We start from the raw sequence: 26395 nt of genomic DNA on the forward strand, positions 1-26395 counted from the left end.
TCTTTTGAGTACTTTACAATTACCATGATTTAAGTCCTTTATTTTATAAAAATACAACAAAATATAAATACGCAGATATACAGATGTATAGTAGTGATCACCTTTAGTGATTTCCAACACCTTATATCACACTTACTATAAATTAATGCTTAGAATATTTATATCATTAACTTCAATGTTATTTTAAAAATAGTCTTTAATACGAACATTCAAAGGAAAATTACTTGTTATTTACTTGTAACTTATAACAACTCATTTTAAGAAATAATTACAAAGCCTTAAATAAGTTCTAATGTTAGTTTCTTGACACATTGCAGATGTCAGAGCATTTAAGCAATTTTTCATTGTCAACAAAAACAAAAAAATCACTGGTGTTTCAATCACTAACAGTACTGATAAATTACACTATCAGGGATCTGAAAAGGGAATATCACTTATACAAAATTATTTTAGAATAAGAATCTCAATAGTCAGAAAGACACAGATTAGACAACCTCTTGTTCAATTACCACCCAGTGAAGAAAGTGCTTTTACTCTGATTTTCATCTAGAACCTTTCTGAATACTTCCAATGACAAGAAATGCACTGTGTCAGAGTTCATTCCATTTAGAAGCAACTAACAGTGTTTAAAGGTTTTCTTACGTTGTTCTAAAATCAGACTCAATTTTAACTCTGAGCCAATGCTCCAAAGAGCTGCTCTGTGTTAGCCCTAACTTTATCTCTTCCTCCAAACTAAAGAACTTGAAAAACTAAGATGTAATTATTTTCATAAATTCATATAGCCAGTATTTTCAATAGGTTAGGCATCATTAGAAAAAAAAAAAAACTTAAACATTAAAGGAGACAAGCTGAATTTCAAACAAATTCAACATACTACACACATCTTCAATTCTAAAATGACTTTTCTTTAAACATGTTAACATCTCTGAAATTGGCAGGTACTTTACAATTACAGGCATATAACAATTGCTGCTGGGAGGTGGTGGTCAGGACAGTTTTCACTATCTGCGTGCATTTATTTACTTACCATTTCTGGTGATATACTTGGACAACTGGAACCTCTCAACATTTCAGGCAACAATACATTTAGTGACGATTTGAGTAAAGAATATAAGTCGTAGTAATTGGCTGAAACCATAACCCATTAATTCATTAACACCATCTGGTAAGATCAAGAAAATGCCAGCACTAAAACTTGTAGGATAACTATCAAGTGGTTTAGGGGAAAAAAATCCCAGACAAAAGTACATTTTTAAGTAGTGCTATATCACCGACTCTAACTGCATAGAAAATAATTTTGTGGAAAAACAAACACCAACAACTCTGGGTGAAAAAAATGATTCAGAAGAATTGAACTCTGAGTGCAAAGACATTCTAGAATACCTAAACTAATTTATTTCACTTACAGTTTCCTTTGAAGATATGTTCAAGGATGATGTATCATAAAAGTATAACACAGTAAATCTAAAATAATTTTTAAATTTATTGAAAGAGATCAGAGTGATTAGAGAGCATCATGTAATAATTTAATTGATAGTGCTTTTTCCCATGCCTTCTTAATGGAACATAAAATAATGGTGTTTGTTATAGTTCAAAGAAGCTCTGTGCATGACTGATATGCCAGAAATTACTATTCATCAAAGCCAGTCTACTTTCTTCCTCTTCCTCTTTCTATAACTAGAATATATTTCTCAGTCTCTCTTACAATTAAATATGGCCATGTGACTGAGACATAGTCCAAGATATGTGAGTGGAAGTCAGGTATACCATTTCCAGACCTAGCTCACAAAAACCTCTGACATAATCCTTCTTTTTCCTCTTTCCCCTAGGGTTCTCAGGGCAATCTTAGAAGCAATACGTCAAAGGAATAGGTTACAGCTCTATATCTAAAGGACTATGTGAAACAGAATGCCCCCTCACATACACACGCACTCATATCCCCAACCCAACCACAACCCCTCCATGGACACCAATCATGAACACCCGCACTGGACTGTCAGATAACACAGAAATAAACTTCTGTCAGGTCAAGCCTCTTGAGAATTAATTTGTTAAAGCAGCTTGCAGTAGTCAAACTAAAACAGTTGGTTTTCACATCTGACATTATGAAGTTCAAGCTGAACGGCAGACCAGGTAGTTCCAAGCTCTCATTTGCCCACAGAAACAACATACAGAAACTGAACCAACTTTGTTGAAATTCTGGAAAACAAAGGTTTACGGAAACCAAGCCAACACCTAATTAAGAAAAACTCTCCTTAAAAAGAGTTGGAAACCTTTGTAGTATTTGTACTCATCCATATCCCACTCTCTTCCCAACACAAACCAGAAGGTGCAGAACACACCTCATTCACAAATTAAAGTCTCTTCTAACTGAAGCAAGGCACTCATCTCTACTTCACCTAACTCAAAACTAAGGTCCAAAAATCAACAGGCACTGCTCATAAAAGCTGCTAGGCAACTAAGGACTCACAGACACCTGGAGCAAGATTAAGAGTGGATATACAATAGACCATATAATGTCCAGAGGAAAAGACGAGATTCTCTGGCATGTAAGAACATTCAACGGCAGCCATGTATACAGAAGACTTTAGAAGGTTAGGAGCACCTGGGTGGCTCAGTTGGTTAAGTAGCCAACCCATTGATCTGGCTCAGATGGTGATCTTAGGATCGTGGGATAGAGCCCCGTGTTGGCCTCTGTGTTCAGTGGGGAGTCTGCCTGAGATTCTCAAATCAATCAATCCATCAATCCCCCAAATAAATAAATCTTAAAAAAAAAAAAAGTCATGTGTATATATATCCAGAGAAGATATATGCTCAAAAAAGACTTGAAAAGAACTTAAGCTTATACCTCAAAATGATCTTAGGTTCAGAGAAGACCTAGTTAAGTGTTGAAGGAGAGTCCCAGCATATAGCTAATCTGCAAAGACAGACAGAACTCCTGAGCCAATTCATGTAAAAACCTGAGCCAATCATGAACTAAAGGAAGAAAGAGTTCAATGATCACACATGACAAGGAGCCTATGCAAAAATAAGAAAAACCTCAAAACAAATGAATTACATAGTTTTCAGCAATCAAAAAAAAAAGGACAAAAACCCTAGAGAAAGAGAATTTGATTTCCACAGTTATCACATTACAGTAATCAAAAGCCCAATTTTCAACAAGTATAAAAGACATATAATAAAAGAAAAAAATGGCCCATTCAAACAAATAAAATTAACAGAAGCAATCTCAGAGGAAGTCCACATGTTCAGATTCACCACACAATGACCTTTAAATAACCACCCTAAAAAGGAAATCAAGAAAACAATGATGAACAGAAAATCAAAAAAGAAAAATTATTGAAAAAAGAATTAAAAATTCAGGATTTGAGAGGCACAATAATGAGAATAAAAAATTCACTAAAGAGGTTCAACAGCAGAACTGAGCAACCAGAAGGAAGAATCAGTGAACCTGGAGATAAAAGAATTGACAGTATCAGGATGAAAAACAAAACAAAACAATGAAATGAACAGAGCTTAAAAGACTTGAGGGACACAAACACACCAACATATGCATTATGGAAGTCTCAGGAGGTGAGAACAGGACAAAAAGATAATTTGAAGAAATAATGGACAAAAAGTCACAAATCTGATGAAAGAGATCAATCTACAAATCAAAAAATATCATCAACGAACTCCAAATGGAATTCAGAAACTCACAAAAGACACATCATAATTAAACTGTCAAAGATCAAAGAGAGAGAATTGAAAGCAACAAGACAGAAGTGACTCATTATGCACAAGGGATCCCCAATAAGATTATCAGTTGATTCCTCATCAGAAACCTTGGAGACAAAAGGAGAAAAAAGTGGTATAACTTGTTTAAAGGGATGAGTGGGGGGAAAAAGGTGAACTGAGAATTCTATCTTCAGCAAATCTGTCCTTCCAAAAATGAGGGAGAAATAAACGCATCTGCAGAGAAACAAAGATTGAGGTAGTTTATTACCAGTAAATGTACAAAATGCTAATGAGGGTCTCTCAGGTTGAAACAAAAGGATGCTAGACAGTAAACTGAAGCCATAGGAAGAAATAAATATCTTCATTAAAGATAAACAAATGGGCAAATATAAAATCCAGTATTACTGTAATTTTGGCTTATAAACTCTACTATTTTCTACATGATTTAAAAGACAAATGCATAAAAACTAATAATAAATCTGTTACTGAGCACACAATACATAACCATGCAGTATGTTACATCAATAGCATAAAGTGGGCAGAATGATGGTGCTGTATAACAGTTTTTGTATGCAAATAAAGTTAAGCAGGCATCAATTTGATTAAATAATAACTTTATAAAAATTATAACTTTATAACTTTAGGATGTCATATGCATTCCCCCTTGGTAATCACAAAGAAAAAGCTATACAGAGTAGGCACAAAAGTTAATAAGGGAATCAAAAGGTGTCACTACAAAAAAGAAAATTAAATGAACACAAAAGAAGGTAATAATGGAGGAAAATGAGAGACAAAAAAGCTTTAAGACATACAGAAGATACCAAATGGCAGAGATGAGTCCTTCCTTATCAGTAATTACTTGAAATATAAATGGTTAAACTCTCCAACCAAGAGACAGAGATTGGCAGAATGAATTATAAAGGGGGTTGGGGGCAACTATATGCTGTCCACAAGAGACTCACTAACGATATAAACAGGTTAAAAGTGAAAGGATAAAACAAGATATACTAAGAAACTAGAATATCTCTTTCAAAGAGAGCTGGGGTAGCAATACTAATATCAGACAAAATACACTTAAAGTCGAAAACCATTACAAAGAATAAAAGATATCATATATTCATAAAAAAGGTCAAGTCATCAAGAACATAAAACAATAATAAATATATATGCACCAAACAACAGAACCCAAATCATATGAAGCAACATTGTCATAAGTGAAGGAAAAATACAGATCCATAATTAAAGAGATTTAAAAGTTACACATTCAATAATGGATGAACAGCCAGGCAGAAGACTAATAAGGAAATAGAGGACCTGATAATCACTATAAACCAAATGTACCTAATAGACATATATAAAACATTTATCCAACAATAACTTTTTTCTCAAGTGCACGTGGAATATTACCCAGGATGTTATGCCATAAAACAAATCTCAAAAGTATAAAAAAAGATTGAAATCATAAAAAGAATCTCTTCTTGTCATAATGGAATAAAACTAGAAGTCAATAACAGAAGGAAAATTAGAATATAAATAAGTATGTGCAAATTAAACAACATGCTTTTGAACAATGGGCACAGAAAAAAATCAAAAAATACATGGAGACAAATGAAAATACAACATATAAAAACTTATGGCATGAAGCAGAAACACTGTTGAAAGAAATTTATAGCTCTAAACATATACATTGAAAAAGAAGATCTCAAATCAATAATCGAATTTTGCACATCAAGGAATTAAAAAAAAAAAGAACAAGCTAAACAGAAAGCTACCAGAATAAAGGAAATAATAAAGACTAGTGGAGATAAAGAATAAAAAAATTAGAAAAGATCAACAAAACTAAGCGCTGGCCTTTTGAAAAGATAAAATTTACAACCTTTAGTTATACTAAGAAAACTGAAATTACTAAAATAAAAAATAAAAGTAGGGACAAAACTACAAACTTTACAAAAATAAAAAGTATTAAAGAGAATACTGTGAACAGTTATACACCAACAACTTGGATAACCTAAATGAAATGGACAAATACCTAGAAACACACCTAGAAAAAAACTGATTCATAAAAAATAGAAAATCTAAATAGGCCTATAAGTAACTAATAAGGAGACTAATCGGCATTCAGAAACCGTGGGAACCTCCCCCCACCCAAAAAGATAATGTCAGGACTAGATGGTGTCATTGGTGAATTCTACCAAACATTTAAAGAATTTACATTAACCCTCAAACTCTTTAAAAAAAAAAAAAAATGAGGAGGGAAAACTTGCTAACACATTCTATATAATCATTACCAGCATTACCCAATACCAAAGCCAGAAAAAGGAACTACAAGAAAACAGACCAATATCCCTTATGAATAACAATGCAAATATCCTCAACAAAATACAAATTGAATTTAGCAGCTTAAAAGGAATACATACCTTTGTATTGAAAAGGAAGAAATAAAATTATCTCTGTTCACAGATAACATGATGTAGAAAACCCAAAGATTAGTTTGAATTCAGCAAAGTTGCAGGATACAAAATCAACACACAAAGATCAGTTTTGTTCCTGAGTACTAACAATGAACTACCAATAAGCAGTGAAAGAAAACAATTCAATTTATAATAGCATCGGAAAGAATAAAATACTTAGTAATAAACTTAACTGGAGGTGAAACACTTGTATGCTAAAAACTACAAAGCACTGCTAACAGAAAATATCCCTTTATATTTTATTATTAAAAAAAAAGAAAAGGACAAGCATTGACAAGAACATGGAGGAACCCCTGTGCGTGGCTGATGAGAATGTGTAAAAGGATACAGCCACTGTGGAAAACAGTTTTGTGGTTCCTCAAAAAGTTAAAATACAGAATTATCATATAATCTAGCAATTCCACTCCTAGTTTACATACCCAAAAGAACTGAAAATAGAGACTCTGATGATACTTAAACACCAAGTCCACAGTAGCATTATGCACAATAGCCAAAAGGAGTAAAAAAACCTAACATCTATCAAGAGATGAATGAATAAACAAAATGTTACAGTAAAATATTATCCAACCTCAAAAGAATGAAATCTTAATACATGGTACAATATGGATGAACCTAGAAAACATGCTAATATAAGCCAGACATAAAGAATATTGTATTATTCTACTTATGTAAAGTCTAGTACAGGCAAATTTATGGAGACAGAAAACAGAACAGAGATTACCAAAAGCTGTGTGAGAGGGGAGGATGGGGAGTTATTTAATAGGTGCAGTTATTTAATAGGTGCAGTTTCTACTCAGGAAGATGAAAAGATTTTTGGAAACGTACTGATAATGGTTGCACAACACTGTAAATTTACTTAAAGCCACTAAATTGTACACTTTAAAATGGTTAAACAGATTCTGAATACACTTAAGGATCAAGTCAAGTTACCAGAAATTTGAACTAGTTTCTTAGGTTGCCAGGTACACTTTTTTATATCTGTCCAGCCACATACTACCCAAACAAGTGGAAGAATTCAGACACAATAGAGCATTTATTTTTTGTGTTTGTCAAAGACACTCATAACTATGGCTAAACTCAATACTCTCAGGAGTCACACAATTTCTACTATCATTAAGACAATCACAATGTCAGGCACCTGGGTATCTCTATACAGGTACACCCATTATTTTAACAATCAAATAAGATAAATATCTACAACCCCATCCTATCTATATTGAGGATGGATAGACTATGTCCTTATATGGAGACTGACTTCCTGCCATGTTGCTGGAGCTCGTTGCCCTCCACCATCCCTCCTTGAGTCCCCTCTTTCTTTCTTATGTCCTCACACCTCTCTCCCAGGCTGCCCCAAAATTTAAAATTCCTCTGTTTTTGTCTTTTCTTTCCAGACTTCTCATATCCACACAAGGTCAAGGTATTTTCCTCAAAGTCATCTCCTCTGCTGTGTGAACTATGCTATTCCCATAGTATGTGAAAACTGTTCAGTCAACTCCTACTTTAAACAATTCTTCCCTGTCAATGACATTAAAATTCATACACAGTGAAGACCAGAGACTTTTAATTAACCTGCTATTTACTCTTACTAAGTGCTAAATAAAAGTTATAAATTTTAAAATATTAGTTTTTAATTCAGAAAGTATTTTGTTTTAGATGCCCTCATTCTTCTCAAATCTGACAGTACAAACTTCAAAATTCTTAAATCAATATACACTCATAAAGGAAACAAAAATAGTCCTGATGTTTCCAAAACCAATTGTTTAAAAAAAAAAAATCTTCCTTGAACAGTTGTAATTTCACTTAGTATGCTTAAAACAAACTGCTAAATGGATACATTCACAAGGACCTCCACTAGACCTTATAAAATTTCAATAACCCATTCACAATTCCTACCCTTTTAAAGCAGACAGGCCAAATTCAAAGTAGACATGTAGTTACAGTTACAGGAATAGAAAAAAAAAATCTATGTTATAGTATACATTGGTTAAGAACATAGATGTCACTAGGAGTAGTGAATAAAGAGTCATAAGGAGTTTCCTGCAAGAGAAAGGTGCATTCTAGAATAAGAAGGGAAATCTTTGGAGCTACGCGGCCTATTGATATCCTATCTCAATTCTCATGACCTTAGGATGGAGAAATAATCAGTCCCTACGTGGCAAGTAACAAATGAAGAGACAAGTTTAGGGATGTCACAGGTTCTCTCCGGCTAGGACACATAATAGCAGAATTGGGATCTGATGCCAGCAATGTTTAATCCCAAAACTTCTGCACTCCCACAGTTAACATGCAAGAAACATATATATCAAATTAATGGCAATCACTTGCATTATTACATGTCTAATGAGTTTTTAGTATAAAGCCTCAACTTATGCACACAAACACATACACCCTGAAAGAGTTCTACTTTTGCAACATCTTTGTTGGTAATGGAAGCACAAAAAATAATTGAAGAATAAGCCAGAGTGGTCTTTGTTGCCTGAGGCAAAAATAGATTCCTGGTTTTTTAAATTAATTTTAAGATCATATTAAAGGGGGAAAAATCAACACCCACTCAAAATAAAAGATTTCTCCCTAAGGGTGCCTGGGTGGCTCAGTCGGTTAAGCATCTAACTCTTGATTTCCACTGAGGTCACGATCTCAGGATCCTGAGATCAAGCCCCATGTCTGGCTCCTTGCTGAGCATGGAGCCTGCTTGAGATTCTCTCTCTCTCTCCCTCTCCCCTTCCCCCTGCCCATGTGCACACACTCTCAAAAAATTTTTTTAAAAATTAAAAAGATTTCTATCTAAGAAGCTAAGGAGTTTTGCTCTGAGCCTTCTTCTTCTACAGATCATTTTACTTTTAAAGTATAGTGCTTAAACTGAATATAAAAGGGAATCAATATCAAAAAATTAAACGGGAAATATTCCTTTCCAATATTTGTATCCCTACTAAATTCTATCTGTTTTAAATACCATTTTCCTAACTATTGAGTCATTTTAAATTGTGCTCTTCCAACTAACAACATCACATATTTAATTAACTAATGTAGTTAACATCGTTTAAAAATCTGGGGCAGAGCCCACCTCATCATAGTTACTAAATTTTTTTTTTAATTCCTTTACCATTATGGTCCCTCACCCCTCTCCATGTAATACTCAGTAACATAAGTAATTAAATTCTTATTTCCTCATTTTTAGTGATTAATAAAAATATTAACATTCAAAAAAGTTATTGTAAATTTACTAAGGATAAAAATACTGGACTATGCACCAAGATCAAAATATTAAGACACACTTTTTTTGATGATTTCTAAATATCAATAGTCAAGTTGGTACACAGGTAAAATACAACAAAATTCAATACCCACACTGAAATAAGATCTCAGTGACTGAGAGATTGAGGAGTTTGGACTTAATTTTTATTTTTTTGGTCAGCCATTACCGCTTGTGGAAATAATTTAACAGAAGAAATTAGAAGAAATTAATGAAAATGAGAGCAAATAACGCTGAACTTCTAAGCTAACAATGCTAGTATTTTCAATATGAAAGAAAGATTATGCACATGCCTCTAGTCAACCCACAATCTCAAAATATTTTTGTATACCTCAAAAAGTGGAGATTCACACAAAGACTTCACAGTTCAGACCATTTCTAATTTAGTGTTTCGAATGACTATAAATTAGATTTGAATATATAAGATATGAAATATATCAAGATATGAAATATGAAGTTTTTTCCTGACTAAACCATTTTTTTAAAAAATTGTCATACCTGAGTAAAACTGCATATTTTTCATCTAACTCATCTTCATAATTTATTATATTTTTCCTCCTTTGCTGTTCCATGTAAACGTTAAAAGTAATGGCTCAAACATCTAAACTTACAGCTGTAGCTATTTTCCCTCATACCAGTAAGACAAAATTAGCATAAAAATAGCGGAGTCTTTGCCAATCCTTTGCTCCATCCAAAGAAAGTAACAACAATGCTTCTTTGGTATTTTAGAAGAACTTTAGCTTGGAAATAATGGAGAACAGAACACATACAAATTAAACCTGAGGACTTTCATCCCTACAAAGAAAACAATGCCATCTTTCTATCATATCCATCCATCCATCCATGTATCTATATATGTATCTATATTTGTCTTTCTACTACACCCTAAGACTAAAATTAAGTAATTGTATGTTTTTATGTGAGAGCTATACTTTAAAAATGCACATACACACACACACACATCCTTTGTAGACTGTTAACCATTGAGGTACTCCCACTTAATATACATATGTGGCAGGAAGAGAGAGAGAGAGAGAGATTCAAAATGACAGTCAAAAATTAAAATTAGGGGTGTCTGGATGGCTCAGTCAGTTAAGCATCCAACTCTTGATTTTGGCTCAAGTCATGATCTCAGGATCATGAGAACCAGCCCTGCATCAGGCTTCTTGCTCAGCATGGAGTCTGCTGGAGATTCTCTCTCCCTCTCCCTCTCCCTCTGCCCCACCCACTGCTCACTCTCACACATTCTTTCTCTCTAAAATAAACAAACAAAAAAAAAATTAAAAAGAAAGAACTTTTTTATTACCTATGGAAGATTTCAGGAAATCAATTCAATTTAAAAACTGGTAAATAAAAGGAGTCTGGCATTTATTCTGCCTTTTCTGTATAAATTGTATTACATGGAAATAAAAAAGTTGTTAAGAGAAAGTTCTTTATAGCAGTCCAAATAATAAATGAAGAATGATAAAATCAGAATAAGACCATTCTGCAACCTCTAATAAAATAATGGATCTAAGCAATGATCATCAGTGGCTGTGAAAACCATTAGATGAAAAGCTGATAGGGGCGCCTGGATGGCTCAGTCGTTAAGCGTCTGCCTTCGGCCCAGGGTGTGATCCCAGGGCCCTGGGATCAAGCCCCATATCAGGCTCCCTGCTCTGCTGGGAAGCCTGCTCCTTCCTCTCCCACTCCCCCTGCTCGTGTTCCTTCTCTCACTGGCTGTCTCTGTCAAATAAATAAATAAATAATCTTTAAAAAAAAAAAAGAAAGAAAGAAAAAGTTGATAGGGAACTTTACAATGGATAGGTAAGGTTGGCAATACTTGAACCTAGTAATCAGTCTTATCAACACAGACAGGTAACCAAACATTATGTGCCTTGTGATATTATGCAAAAGAAGGTATAATAATTTCTAAAGTATTCTTTAAAAGAAAATTAAACCCAAGTCTGATCAAGCCTCTGGATTTAACTACCAGCTCATAAGAAACACTGTGGACAGAGGAACATGTTAAATGACACTACAAAGATACAGTCAGCAAAATTCAAAATGTGAAAAATTCTGTGAGACAAATAACCTACTTTATTTATCAAATAAATTACAAGGGGTAGGAGAGAGGATAGAGAGAAAAGGAACTATACATTAAAAGAGACTTAGAAATATAGTAAATGCAATATGTGGACTCTGTTTAGATCTTAAGCAGACCTATATCAAAAAAAAAAGCAAAATCCTTTATGAGACAATTGTAAAATTTTTAATACTAATTATTTAATTACATTAAAGAATTGTTAATTTAGATGTGATGACAATGTTGTGGTTATAGTAAAAAAACAAAAAATGTGTCCCTATCTTTTAGAGATATATGCACGCATATATTTACAGATAAAATTGATATGACATACAGGAATTGCTTCAAAATAAGTTGGGAAAAGGTGTGGGAAGCACTGGTACAGATGAAATAAAATTGGCCATGTTTTAACTGTTGAAACAGGGTGATTAGTGTACAAAGGTTCATTATACTACTCTGTTTTTATAAATGTTTTTAAATGCTCATTTTAAAGTTTGAAAAAAAAAATACAGAATTCTCCTTCATAGACAGTTAACCTCTGAGGTATTCTTATTTAACATACTAATTGCGCTCACCTACCCATGAGGCATTATGGCAGGTGTTGAGACACAGTATAATGAGAGACAAGCATTTTAAAATTCCTTTCAACAAAGCAACTGACAAATGAAAGAGAATTATTAATTAAGTAGAAGCATATAATTTCAGAGATTTGCCAATAGCAGTTAACAAATATGAACACGAACAGTAAGAAAGCAGGTTGTGGGGGTAGGGGTTTTGTTGTTTGTTTTTTTTTTGGTAATCATCTCCCTATTTCCTCCTTTCTACACAAACAATGATTTTATATTTGTCGATTTTTGGTTTCCTTTTTTAGGAGGCCTTACAATCAAAATTATGACAAACACATTCAACTACTCCCCAGCTTATTTAACTTTCTACTACAATAAAATAACAAAAAGCATTTAATTAAAGTAAAGCAAAACTGAACAAAGTAAGAAAAAAATTAAAAACAATAGCTTGAGAACTTTCCATGTAATCCTGGATATCAAGGCCAAAATGTCCTTCTCTAAAAATGTAAGTAATAATGATAAACTACAACACTTGAAATTGGTATACTGTGCAAGCTCAATAAATACCTAAAAAATTTAGGTATTATAAAAATCCAAACCTACTTACATACATATACATTTATAAAGAGTAGCTTAAACATTTCAAAATAAAATATAAACTATAGTCGTCATTTATTATTTTTTAATTTATATTCTTAAAGGATCTTTCAAACAGTTAAAATACTAAAACTCTTTGTTTATATTTTAATGTAACTGCGCACTGGACAGGTAACACTGGAAGAAAGCACTTTCGAAAGATATATATTATATAAAGAAATAAATAGATACTTCTTGTCGAATGAGCCATTCTGTTGCATGAAAAACGAAGAGGCTAGTCACTAATTTCTAGGTCACAACAGAGGAGCAAGTAACATTAGATGAAAAGAAAAAAACAGTATTCAAAAGAAATATAATTTTGATCATACCACCTCACTCCCCATGAAAAACTTTCAGTTCAAAAAAGCATGAAGGAAAAAAGTGAAATACATAGAGTTGTAACCACTTACAAAGCTCATTTTGGGAGACGGGAGCAAATACACAGGATCCTATTAGGGAATAACAATGGCAGATGTGATTCAATGTATTTTTCTGATTTAGGGGACATGTTTTGGTGTGTGGTATCTCTACAAACACCCAACTGTAAGTTCTCTGATAACCCAGTTCAACCCTGCACTGTTATGTGTGTATTCAAATAGAAGCAGCCAACATAAAGTCCAAGCCTTTATGCAGAGGCGAGCAGACCAATATTGGGCAATACAACCTGGGTATCTCTACTGCTTTGTCAATTGTTTTGACAGCAACAGGAATCTACCTCTTCCTGAGAGGCAAAATTGTTTTAAAAGAACATCAAGTACTACATCCTTAGAAAAGTGACCAGTTAAAACAGCAACTAAGAAAGAAAATCAAATGAATTAAGTACTGGAAAAAGAGAGATTTACTAGCCATAAAAAATGGTGCCTAAGTATTTGATACCAGTGTCTTACTAAAAAAAGAAGAATAACTGAGACCCAAACATGAAAAGGCACATGGTCCTAGATCAATCAAGGCCCAAATTCTGTCCTTTTGCTCTCTGGCTCTACATTCTTTTCATTACATAGCACTACCTTCTCTTTCAATAAATGGGGTCTTAATTAGACCATTAATAAAAAAGCTTGCATTTACTGAAAACCCTGGGCAAGCAGGTCAGATGTGTATGTCCCAATCAGCTTGCCCAATGACTCCATCAGAACATGAGGTGGAACTACTACCCCACTTGCCCAAGTTCACATACGTTTTCAAGCAGAGCAAAGAAAAATAAAAATTCTGTCTAAAATGCAAACACTCAGGTAAATGTATTCTCTTCACAGACACCAAAGCCTAACTGAGCCACTGTTTCCCAGATTTGTCCACAGGAATTCCATTATTAATCTTCTTCTTCTGAACCCACAGTATCTTGTATAGTTCCATCAATCTAAGACCAGAACCTGTGCAATTAGCATTTCCAAGTTCCTTTCATAAAGTTACCTTTCTTTCTCATTTGCTAAGTATCCTAAAAAGCACCCTATTTCTTCTAAGCTTCACATCCAGACCATTAACACCAAAGAGTGCTAATTCAGAGGTAAGCATAATAAGCATCCATTAAATCTATCATGCTGTTTTTTAGAATTTTTTCCATGTACCTTTCCAATACTTAAAATTTTATTTATATGCTAACACACATCTTCACTCAAACAATCTAGACTCTCATTAAATCATAAAGACTTTGAGAGTAAATTCTGTCATACAAATACTTTACATGCAGATATAATACCACACCATACAAAATCTATATTCTTTTCTAAAACTATGGGAAATGTTAGTTTTTCTCTATTCTTCCTAATATACTTTCAACTGTATCCAATCCTTAGAATAACTTGAAGAAACCTGAAGAAATAAATGAACCTAATCAAAACAAACTCAAAAGGCCACACCACCAAAGCATCACATCCTTAATATTATTTGCTCCAAGAACAACTGCAGAATAATTTTTCAAAAGTGCCATAATATAAATGTGGTCCATTATATTGTAACATGAATTATGTTAATATAATTTCCTAAGTTTAAATAACATACAATAGATTGCTAAAAACAACTGAATGACAACCAATCATTTCAAACTGCAAAAATGTCATCTCTTTCCTGAATTCCAGTTACTCATTTCTATCAATAATTGTCATGCAGAAGTCATAAATAAATGGCAACATTATCTACCTGAAAAATATTCTGAGAAACTTACCATCATTTTGGCTCTTGCCCTTCATCTCCTCCTTCCACGATAGGATGGTGTTCAGGGGAACATAGTCCCTTATGTATTCTTTGCGTCTCTCCTCTAAGGTCATCTTCAGTAAACGTTCTTGCAAAATAAAAGCAGAATCTCCATTTGTATTTAACTTTTAAGTTCAGGAATTATTTTATAATTTAGATATTAATCATGTAAACAAACCAAAGAACTGGTTGGGCTTGAGAAACATCAAAATGAAAATCTAATGACTCCATATCTGAATGTTAAAAATTGTCACATTAATACTATATTACCGGGGGAGGGGGTGTTCAGAGCCTGATGAAGAAGACTCTTATCATAGTTCAAGAAATAAATGAACTCCTTCAATCAACATATATTAACAGTCTACTATGTGCCAAGTAAAATGTTTATATACTGCAGGTACAAAGATGATCCTTAACATTGAGGAGTACACAAGACAAAATAAGCATGGATAATATACAAAGTAATAGCTACATAAATAAAACACAAAATCCTAAGACGGGTATGTACAAATGCTAAGAGCACAAGAAAGGCAGCCACCACAGTATTTCCTTAATTCAAACATGCCATCAATAATAAAAGTGCACTTTGAATTTAGTAATAACTCTGTGGAGGTAATTAAACACTACTTTCAATATACATCTTGATAAGATTAAAATAAAAAATGCATCTTAGAATTAGTGACAATATAAAAAATATTTTTTAAAATGCATCTTAGAATTAAGAACGGTAAGTTCTTTATAAGTGCCAGGTACTTCACACATATAATTTCATGGAAATGATCTTTCCAACAACTCAGCAAAATTGATATTATTATTATTATTATTATTATGTAGATAGGGAAATTAAGCACATCAAAATTCAGTAGCTGTCCAAAGCAAGAAAGCTTTCCATTAAAATCCAGTCAGATATCTCCAGTAGTCAAAAACTATAGCCTATACTATTAGTCACTACAGTGTACTACTTTCACAGGAAAAGCTCCTCAAAAGAGGTGATGTGTTTCTTTTTGTCAGCTGTCATGTATCCTATACTTTACCAAACATCCCCACAATGTAAAGAGATTGACAGTCGTACTCTCTCCAACTGTCTTTTAGCGTACTACAAAGTGAATGGATTTAAGGATAGTATCTAGTTTTAGGTGTCTAACCCTCATAAAATAATCACTTTAAAAGATTCATTCCAGAAATAAACTGCAGAAGGTATTAATATAAGTGAACAGGAAGTAGGAGGCCAACATTTTTCCCTGCTCCTAGAACTAGCTTTTCTTTAGTCATGTTGAGGTAATAATATTAATAAGGTATTTTAACCAGATGTGATATAATCAAATCACAACACTACAATATTCAAGTGTCAACACCATACTGCAAAAGGGCATTCAAGCTGAAATCCAAGAATCTGGAATTCAGGAAAGACCTAGCTAGCCTAGAGATTTTGGAAATTATGACCAAAACTTCTGGTCCCAAAGGAAGTTCATAGGAAAAGGTAAGGAATGTGATCAAACCTCAAAAAAAACAACTAGCGGGTGGACACAAAGAGGGGGAAAAATGAAATAAAACTTAGATGTCACTGAAGGTATAAGGTGAATCAAAGTGCCAATGATGTAGAAACCAGCAGAGAAAAGAGTTTGAATAAGAAGAAAGGAGTGGGGGGATGGGGTAACTGGGTGATGGACATTAAGGAGGGCATGTGATATAAGGAGCAGTGGGTATTATATATGACTGATGAATCACTGTATTCTAATACTACTACTAATAATAATAAACTAATAATACACTATGTTAATTGAATTTAAATCAAAAAATAAAATAAGTAGAAGAAATACTCTCAATTGCTACAGGAAGATCAGGAAGAATAAAAATTAAAAAGCCATTGGTTTATCAATTGGATCACCAACAGCACTGAAAAGAGAGCAAAATGGTTAACAGAGCTGACTGGATTTTAATCCCAAACCATGCAAATCTATGCGATCTTGGATTACTTAATCTCTTTATGTCTCAGTTTCTTTTTGAGGTAGGTATTATACACAATTTATAGATGAGGCAATTAAGCTAGAGAGGTTGAATAACTTACCTAACATTCCACAGGTTATAAACAGTACAAGATTCAAACCAAACAAATGTTCAAAGCCCTTGACACTACAGTATACTACCTCATAGAGTTGTTGTGAAAATTAAATGAGGTAATCCATGTAAAGTACAGTAGTCCCCCCCTTATCTGCAGTTTTGCTTTCCATAGCTGCAGTTATCCATAGTCAACTGCAGTAGGGAAGAAGACAATCCTCTCTGACATACTGTCAGAAAGTCAGTGGTAGCCTAACACTATGTCATGTCATTCACCTCACTTCACTCATCACACAGGCATTTTACCATCTCACGTCATCTACAGTACAATAAAATATTCTGAGATGCCACATTCACATAACTTTTACTATAGTATATAGTCATAACTGTTCTATTTTATTATTAGTTACTGTTAATGTTACTGTGTCTAATTTATAAATTAAATTTTATCATAGGTACGTATATACAGAAAAAAACCATAGCATACATAGTGCTCAGTACTATATGCAGTCTTAAGCATCCACTGGGGGTCTTGGAACAAATCCCTGTAAATAAGGGGAGACTACTGTACTTAGAATAGTGCTGGGCACACAAACAGGACTCAAATAGTAACTCTTTTTATATTAGTACCACACTGTTACTACTGAGTGAATTTAAGAACATTAGTTTCACGAGAGTATAGCTGAGATCCAGGACACTACGAGTGAACTGAGGAAAAGAAGTGAGAACAGCAACTCCAAGATGAAGCCCTTTGGAAAGAAGGGTATTTTAGGGTAGAGACTAGAGTATCATTATAAGCTGAGGAAGGGAACCAAAAGACACTGACAAACTAAATATACCCAAAAGGGAATAGATGATAGCACAAGATCTTAAGGAACACAGGAGATGAGACAAAGAGCATAAGAAAAGTGCTTCCTTTAAGACAAAAGCAGAGCTGAAAGGACAAAGAACAAGAAATGGACAGAGGAAGATGTTAGGGCCGTTCATGTTATATGACATGTATTTTCTAAATGAACTAAAAGGAGAAGTCACCTGTGTAACATAGGAGGAGGGGGTCCTAATGGAATAGGAAGCTTGAAGGAAACGGTAAATTTGGAATACTCACACAAAGGAGGAAAAGGGATGACTAGCACTTACCAAAGCACTACTAAAAGAGTTCAGATCACTAATATAGAAATACTGCAGTTATCAGTGATCAGGTTGAGAGATATTATGAAGCAACTTGTAGTTTTAGTAAATGTCAGAAGGTAATATAGAAATGCAACCTGGCCTCTGTCATTCCATTTATTTAAACATTTAAGTATGAACACTTAGAAAAGAAACAAGATCAATAATCAGAAAATAAAACAATGAGATAATATATGTTCCAGTACTTGAAATTATAATACACATTAAGCGGTTTTAAATTAGGGCTCAAAATAATACATCAATAACATTAACATATGTGGACTTAAGAAGTCCTTAGTTACTTGTTTAAGCAATGAAACATACTAAGAACCACAAACATCTATACAGTTTCTTTGGCATTACACAAAACTTTTCCTGAAAGAATGCTTCCCCTTTACAATGAATCTGCTCTATGAACCAAGCATGTAAGTAGACAGACCTACTATTAGATGGCATACTGAGTTAAAGTGTGTTTACAGAATGCCCTGACATTTCAATGAGGTGGATAAGCTTTCCTTTAGATTTAAGTAACAGCTGTAAAAACTACAATACCATCCTTGCCAGTGCAATGATAGAAAAAAGGTCATGCATCCCAACAGTTCTTTAATACTACCTACTGTACTAGAAATCCTTAGTTCCTTCTTGATGGTACAATACATACTTTTAAATATTAAACATTCAAAAATAGACAATGATACACTGAGACATACACTAAAGTCTTCAAATCACAGGTTTTTCCTTTAACATTAAACTTCATGCAAAAATAGGTTAGTTTTAGACAAGACAAATTTAATTTGTTAAATACCCTCTTTAATTGTGCATTTGCTTCTTTATTCAGAAAATATTAATTTGGTTACATTTTCCCCTATTGTTAGAAGCAAAAAACCAAAAAACTCAAGACATTAAAGATTCTAAAATGCCTGCTTGCCACTGCCCAAATGTGTAGATGTTAAATAAAGGAAACATTATAACATTGTTACTTTAGGAACATTATTATGACAGAAAAATACTTCTTAAGCAATCACCATAATATCATCAGCAAATCATGTATTGCAAACAATCTCCATGATTTCCATTATTCTGCCTTATTATCAATAAATACAAAACTAACATTCCGAGACCATCAACAAAAAATGGGCACAGATGATCTTTCAATGCTTACAAGGTAAATTGTTGTTAAAAGTGTGATGAAACTAAAGTAACTGCCACTGCAAAAACAAAGATTATCTTACACTACTTTATATATACCAGGCTATTATTCTAGACAGAATTTTTAGTTCTATGTAAGCCCACAATCATTGAGACAATTAAATTACATACAACCTAATATTTCAATATTTTAAAGGCTATTTTAGTTGGATTGTTCAATTATGTTAAATCTTCACAGTAGTTAATTTGAAAGAAATCCCCTCCTCATCCCTTTCCTTCTGCATTGTAGGCCCTCTATAAAGGATTCTTTTTCCACATACATTCTCTTTCTCACGTCCACTGTTTGTCCTTAGTGTTTATAAAGGCCAGGACTTGCAAAAAGAATCTACAGGTTTTAAAGAGCTATATCAAGGAAATCAACTCTCAACCTAATCACCCCATAACCCTTCTAATATGAAGAAGATGGGATACTTCGGAGAGATCTGCACTATCCTTACCCGACCTCACTCTGGATACACAGATTTAGTCTATGTTAGCAGAAGCAACGCAAGTACTTTTTGCTACACTTCTGTAAAAAGCTAAAGAATTTAAAAAAAAAAGTGTAAAAAGAATGAAAGAAAAAACTCCAGAGACTAAAGTTTTATCTCGGAATATTATCTAACTATAATGCCAGAGAAAAAAAGAGGAGAGGGAGAAAGAAAAGAGAATTGGATGTGTCTTACAGGAATCAGTGCCACTGTCAACCTAGCTGCTCTGGATAAGCTTTAATATGCACAAAATTCAGGGATAGGTTCATTCATGGAGAGTGATATCAGTTTCACAATCTAACACTGAGCAACTTCTGATTACAAATGGGGATGAAATACACAGAAACTGCGGAGAAAAGCCCATTCAGACTTCTCTGAAAGCACTTATCCTCACGGACAAGACGCCCGTTTTCAGTTTCCCCTACAGTTCCAGGTTTCAAAAGTCACACTGCGGCGCAGAAGGGGCCTAGAGAAGGGGTAAACGCCCGAAGGTGCAGACACTCTGCCAGCTGGGGCGTGGGGGACAGAGGCGAAAAGTGAAGAGATGAGGGTCAGCTGGGCGCGGAGGCGCAGCTGCAGCTGCAGCCCGTGTGCCCGCCGGCGGGCACTTGTGCCCGGGACAACCTGGCCGGGAGTCCGAAAGTCCCAGCTGGTGTCCCGGGAGAGGGTGGGAGACCTGAGCAAGTTGTGCCTCGCCCGAGGACTGTCGCGCCGGGTCCACGCCACCAACCAGGCGAAGGCAGCCCCGCAAGGGGAGAAGGTGACCGGGCGCGGCAGGCAACAGAGGGGCGTGCGCCCACACGTGCGCGAGCTGCAGGTGCCCGGGGGCGGCGCGTGCACGCTGGTGTGCGCGCGCGTGTGCGCGTGTGTACACACGGACTCGCGAGGGAGGCGGCACCGGCCGGGCGGGCGCGAGGCGGGAGCTCGGGCGGAGGGCGCCGCGGCACACACAGCCCTGACCCCCGCCCCCACCCGACCCCCACCCCCCGCACCCCCAGGACTCGACGGGCCAGTTACCTTTCTCCTCTCTCCACACCTTTTTCTTCTTGTTGCTGGGGTACATGTTGCCGTGGGGGTGGCTGGCTTTAAGCTGCAAGTTCCCCAGGCTCACGGGCAAACAGGGTGTGTGTGGAGTGGGAGGGGTGGGAGGGGGCACTCGGGAGGAAAAAAAGTGCAAGAGGCTCCGGGTCCCGCGCCACTCGCCAATCGCCGCCCTCTTCCCTCAGCCCGCGCTCGGCTTCGGCTCCCACCCGCCTCAGCCCCGCGGCCGCCGCCACAGCAGCACCTCAGAGCCTGTCAACTAGGTCACGCCTCGCGCTAACCTAACACCCGCGCAGGCCCCGCCTCCCAGCCGCGAGCCAACGACGCCTCCCATTGGCTGCACCGCCCGCCGCTCTCCGCGTTCCAGTCTCCGCGCGCCCCTACTTCGGCCCCAGGGCGCACGCGCAGGCGCAGGCTCGGGCCAGACGCCGAGGACGTTAGGGAGCCGGAGGGGGCGGAGCCAGGGCTCGAGGGGGCTGAAGATGCCCTCGCGTTAGGGGGGCGGGGCGTGGAGAGGACGCCTGGGAGGAGCGTGAGGCTGCTGGCGCTTCCCCCGGCTTCGCCGCGCTGGGAGAACCTGAGGGCGTGGCCTAGAGGTCCAGGTGCGCTAGGTGACTGGCGAACCAGAGGGCGAAAGCTGCCTCTGGAGCTGGAGGATGTAAAAGTGGGAGAAGAATTGAGTCAACGCGAATTGTCCATGTTTACTCTAACTGACCCGTCTGGATGGATTTTACCAGATAATCTGAAGCTTTCCTCTTGGTGAGTAAATATAACCCAAAGAAGTGAGAGGATTGGGAAATAGTTCCGAACCATATACAATCAGCTCCTCAACCTTGTAGTAAAAACTACAGTTTTCGCTGGAGTGTTGTGAAGTTTGGAAAGAGCAGAGATAAACTGGACTAAATCAGGGTTTTAGAAACTTAGTGGCCAACCAAAATGTTATATTGGAAACAAAAATCTTACATCAAAGCAAATTCAAGTGGCCGTCAACCAGAGCCAAGACATCTTATCCTTTGGTTCTTCCAATTGCTTCAACTCAAGGCACTGGGCTAAAGGGCTGCCTTGATTCCAGGTAATACTCATCTGTTGGTGTTCTGAAAATCCAGTTCGGATAGAATCCACCCCAAGAGTAGAGTGACCTAGAATTTATAGGAAGTTTGACAACTCCCTCCCCCAAATGTATTGCATTTCTAAATATCAGACTATCTACAAGGCTGATTTGGTGGATGTAGTGAATCCACATTTATTTGACGATTGGGGTTGCCATATTATCTATGTAGTACTTAAGCCAGGTGTGTAAGAGCTAATATTTGCAATACATTTTTTAGTAATAAAAGAAAAAAAGGAAAAAAGAGGAAGGTCCTATTAAGGATTGTAAAAAAAAAAAAAGAAAGAAAGAAAGAAAAGAAAAGAAAAAAAAACTGTTTTGAGTAACAGGACACTCATGAGTATGATTCATGATGTACTAAGGTAATAATTATTTTAACATTCTCTCTGCTTCTGTTTTTCTTTGTGAATTTGGCTGGGAGAAATAAGGAGGGGTTCAAGAAGAAAGTGACACTTGGGCTAGTAATAAAAATATGCACTTATTTTTTGGCAATGGAAATAAAAGGAGGACTCTGATTCAAGACCCATTACAAAAGTAGAATCAATAAAAATTGGTAATGGAATAGATTTTGGGAACAGGATGAGGAAGAGAAAGGAGATAAGAGTTTCATGGAATAGTTTAAGAGGAGAATAGCACTATTATTAATAATATTAGGCAATACAGGAGCAGTTGCAGATTTTGTGAGAAATATATTGAGTTCTTATTTAGAAATGCTACATGTAAAGCATCTGCAGGAAAGTGCATCAGACTGGGCACTATCCCTTTTGTTACAAGAGGGAGGCTGTTTTCACCCCAGCCTAGAGTCCACCTATGCTTTCTTAGAAACCTTACCCTGATTATTCTTTGTTTCATGTCAACTCAAGGAACTAGAGCCATACATCAACTTTGAAACTTTCTCAAGTCTCTTTCATGTTAAAAAAAAAAATTCCTCCTGTGATTCCACAACACCCTCCAGCTACTGCTTCTCCTTCCTTTTCAAAAGGTTGTCAATACCTGCTGTGTCAATTTCCTTACATCCCACTTTCTGCTTTTCAGTCCACTTTCTTCTTTTTTTTTAAAAGATTTTATTTATTTATTTATTTGACAGAGATAGAGACAGCCAGTGAGAGGGGGAACACAAGCAGGGGGAGTGGGAGAGGAAGAAGCAGGCTTCCAGCAGAGGAGCCTGATGTGGGGCTCGATCCCAGAAAGCCAGGATCACGCCTTGAGCCGAAGGCAGACGCTTAACAACTGAGCCACCCAGGCGCCCCTCAGTCCACTTTCTTCTGGGTTCTATCTTATTAACCAACTGAAATACCTCTTATTAAGATGACCAGTGATTTTCATGTGCTATTGAATGGACATTTTTCAATCTTTCTCTTACAAGATCTCTCAGCAGCATTTAACCCTTAACCTCTCATTCCTCCTTGCAGCATTCTTTCCCTTTAATTTTTCTCACCCTTCTGAGATTCCTCCTGTATGGGCATTCCTTCTCAATTTCCTTTACTGGCCCTTTTTCCTTTTCAGCCATTTCATTTTGGAGTTTATTAAGACTTAGTCTTAGCTCTTTGTCTCTTTTCACTTTATACTTTTTCTTTGAATAATTTCATCCATACTCATGGTTCAGGTATAACAGTGATTCTCAACCAGGGGCAGTTCTGATCCACAGGGGACACTGGCAGTGTCTGGAGACATTTTTAGTTGTCCCAACTGGGAAAAGAGTGCTACTGGTGGCTAGTGGGCAGAGGTCAAGGATGTTGCTAAGCATCCTAAAGTGCATGGGACAACCCCCACAACAAAGAATCATCTGGCCCAAAATTTCAACTCCACTGAAGTTGGGAAACCCTGAGTTACACCAATGACTCCCAAAAATTATCTTCAGCAAAAATTTCTTCTTGAACTTTTAACCTATACATGCAACCATGATATTAAATATCAACTTTAAGAGGCAGTGTTATGTACCAGTTAAAAGGCACCTGAAACTAGACCATCTGGATTCAAATCCTGAGTTCACCCTTATTGATTATGTGACCCTTGGCAAGTTACTCAGTCTCTACACCTTGCTTTTTTAATTATTATATGGATATGATAATAGAGTATCTACCTTGATTGGTGTGAGGATGAAATGAGTTAAAACACATGAAGTGACTAACAACTAGTAAATGTGGCAGAGATGTTCACTAATACAATTTTCTCTCTCTTGACTCATAGGAAGACTCTATTTCCCAGCATCCCTTGAAGTTAGATAGGACATGTGACTGCATCCTGGATGGGTTATAAGGCAAGGGTGATATATGCCACTTCCAGGCCTAACCATCAAATCCTCTGTACAATCACCCATATTCTCTCTTTTCTTCCCATGGTGATCTCAGAAGCAGCATCTCAAGGAGGAAGGAGCTTGGATCCCTGAATCAATGCTTGAAGGAGTATCTCAGGGATCCAAAAATACCACATTGGACTATGATATAAACAAGAAACCTTTATTATGTTAAGGCATTGATATTTAGAGGATATTTGTTTCAGCATTAAGTATTAATTTCTTCTGGCAAAATACCATTATCATACAAGAGTATTAAATATCAATCTTTAATGTCTCAAAAGTACCTAAAATGTACCATATACCACACTGAACTCATGATCTTTCCTCCACACTTAGATTTCTTCCCAGGTCCCCTATCTCTTTGAATGGCTTCATCACTCTTTCAGTTGAACAATCAGGAACCCTAAACACCATCCCTGATATCTCTTATAACTTCATCCTCATTTCAAATGAATTGCTATATCGTATCAATTTTATCTCCTGTATCACTCTTGAATTGCTCTCCTTTCCAATGGCACTACAGTAAACTGAGTAAGGATTTAACTGGACTATTACAAAAAGCTTCTTAACTTGCCCGCTTGTCTTCTTTTGCCCCTCATATGTCCATTCTCTGCCCTGCATCTGATTTACCTTGTCAAATGTGATCATGTCATCTCACTGGTGTAAATTTTTCAGTGACTTTCTGGTGCTCTTTGCTCTGATCTGAATTGTATTTCCCCAAAATTCATATATTGAAACCTTAGCTGACTGTGTGATTATATCTGGAGATTATATATATATATATATATATATATTTATCTTTTCCCCCTCCTCCTACACCTACCCCTCACACCTGCCTTTTCACATACAGTGAGAAAGTGGCATCTGCAAGACAGGAAGAGAGCCTTTGCCATAACCAGACTATGCCAGCATCCTGATTATGGACTTCTAGCCCCCAGAACTGTGAGGGAAAAATTCAGCTGGGGCGCCTGGGTGGCTCAGTTGGTTAAGCATCTGCCTTCGGCTCAGGTCATTATCCCAGAGTCCTGGGATCAAGCCCTGCATCAAGCTTCCTGCTCAGGGGGAAGCCTTCTTCTCCCTCTCCCTCTCCTTGCTGCTCCCCCTGCTTGTGCTCTCTCTCTCTTTCTCAAATAAATAAATAAAATCTTTTCAAAAATTCTTTTGTTTAAGCCATCCAACCTACGGCATTGTATTATGGCAGCCCAAGCTGACTACTATAGTCTTATAAAAACTAAATCATTAAGAATGGAGTGCCCATCACCTACCAATTCTGCTCCACCCCCACCACAGAGATGTTGGTAAAACTAAGGAAAAGCACATGTGACCAAAAGGGGTTACACTGGGGAGGTGGTAATGTTAATGTGAAGACTAAGAGAGGAAATAACAAATGAAATTAACAAATGCCTGAAGGAGAGTTACCATTCATCCTTAGCACACAGTAGCTATTCAACAAATGAATGAATGAATGAATGAGGGAGTGATGGAATGAGTGAGAAATTGTGTTCAAGAAAGTAGAAAAATAATTGCAATTTAGTTTCAAGAGAAACCAATAATATATTCTCAAGAAGATGCTTGTGGTCAGAAATGTCAGATACCTCACAAAGACCAACTAGGATGAGAACTGAGAAAATACCATTGGATTTATAGTCTGTAAATCAGTGAAAATAAAAACAATTGAAGAAGTGAGAGAAACAAGAAGTAGTGATTGTGGACTAGTTTTTTTGACATGTTTAGAAGCAAAAGGATAATTACAGGAGATAGTAGTTGAAAGGATACCAGAGTCAAGGTAAAATTTTTCTGAGACATGAAATGAAAAGTGTTTAAGAAGTTTGGTGCAAAAGATTGAAACCAAAAAAAGAGAGAGAGAGAGAGAGAGAGAGAGAGAGAGAGAAAAGGACAAATGTTAGAAATACCAGAAAAAGAGAAAGTAAATATAGATAGAATCAAAAATAGAATATAGAAAGGGCATTTCATCTTTTGTGATGAACTAGAAAAAGAATGGAGATTCAAAAAAATTTTAAATTAAAGGAAAGTAGAGGGAAGATAGGTCCAGTGAGCTCAGTTTCAGTAAAAGTAGAGGCAAAATCATCTGCTGAAAGATGCTAATAAATCTGGATCCAAATGGGGAATGAAAAAAAGATTATTTGGAGA

General features: G+C 36.2%; 1 protein-coding gene across 3 annotated transcripts in view; it reads right to left on the bottom strand.

Moving 5' to 3' along the window:
- The window catches only part of MACROD2 (mono-ADP ribosylhydrolase 2), a 1912358-nt gene extending 1891270 nt beyond the window's left edge, over positions 1-21088 (bottom strand). For all 3 annotated transcript variants that reach the window (XM_040637968.1, XM_040637967.1, XM_040637966.1), the window contains exons 1-2: positions 20814-21088; positions 14867-14983 (exon numbers count right to left, since the gene is read on the bottom strand). In XM_040637968.1, the coding sequence (XP_040493902.1) occupies positions 14867-14983; positions 20814-20859 (163 nt within the window). In that variant the 5' untranslated portion in view covers positions 20860-21088. The remainder of the gene's footprint in view (positions 1-14866; positions 14984-20813) is intronic.
- Between the last annotated feature and the right edge of the window lie 5307 nt (positions 21089-26395).

The sequence above is a fragment of the Ursus maritimus genome, unplaced genomic scaffold, assembly GCF_017311325.1.
Source record: "Ursus maritimus isolate PB19 unplaced genomic scaffold, ASM1731132v1 scaffold_22, whole genome shotgun sequence".
NCBI classification, from domain to species: domain Eukaryota; kingdom Metazoa; phylum Chordata; class Mammalia; order Carnivora; family Ursidae; genus Ursus; species Ursus maritimus.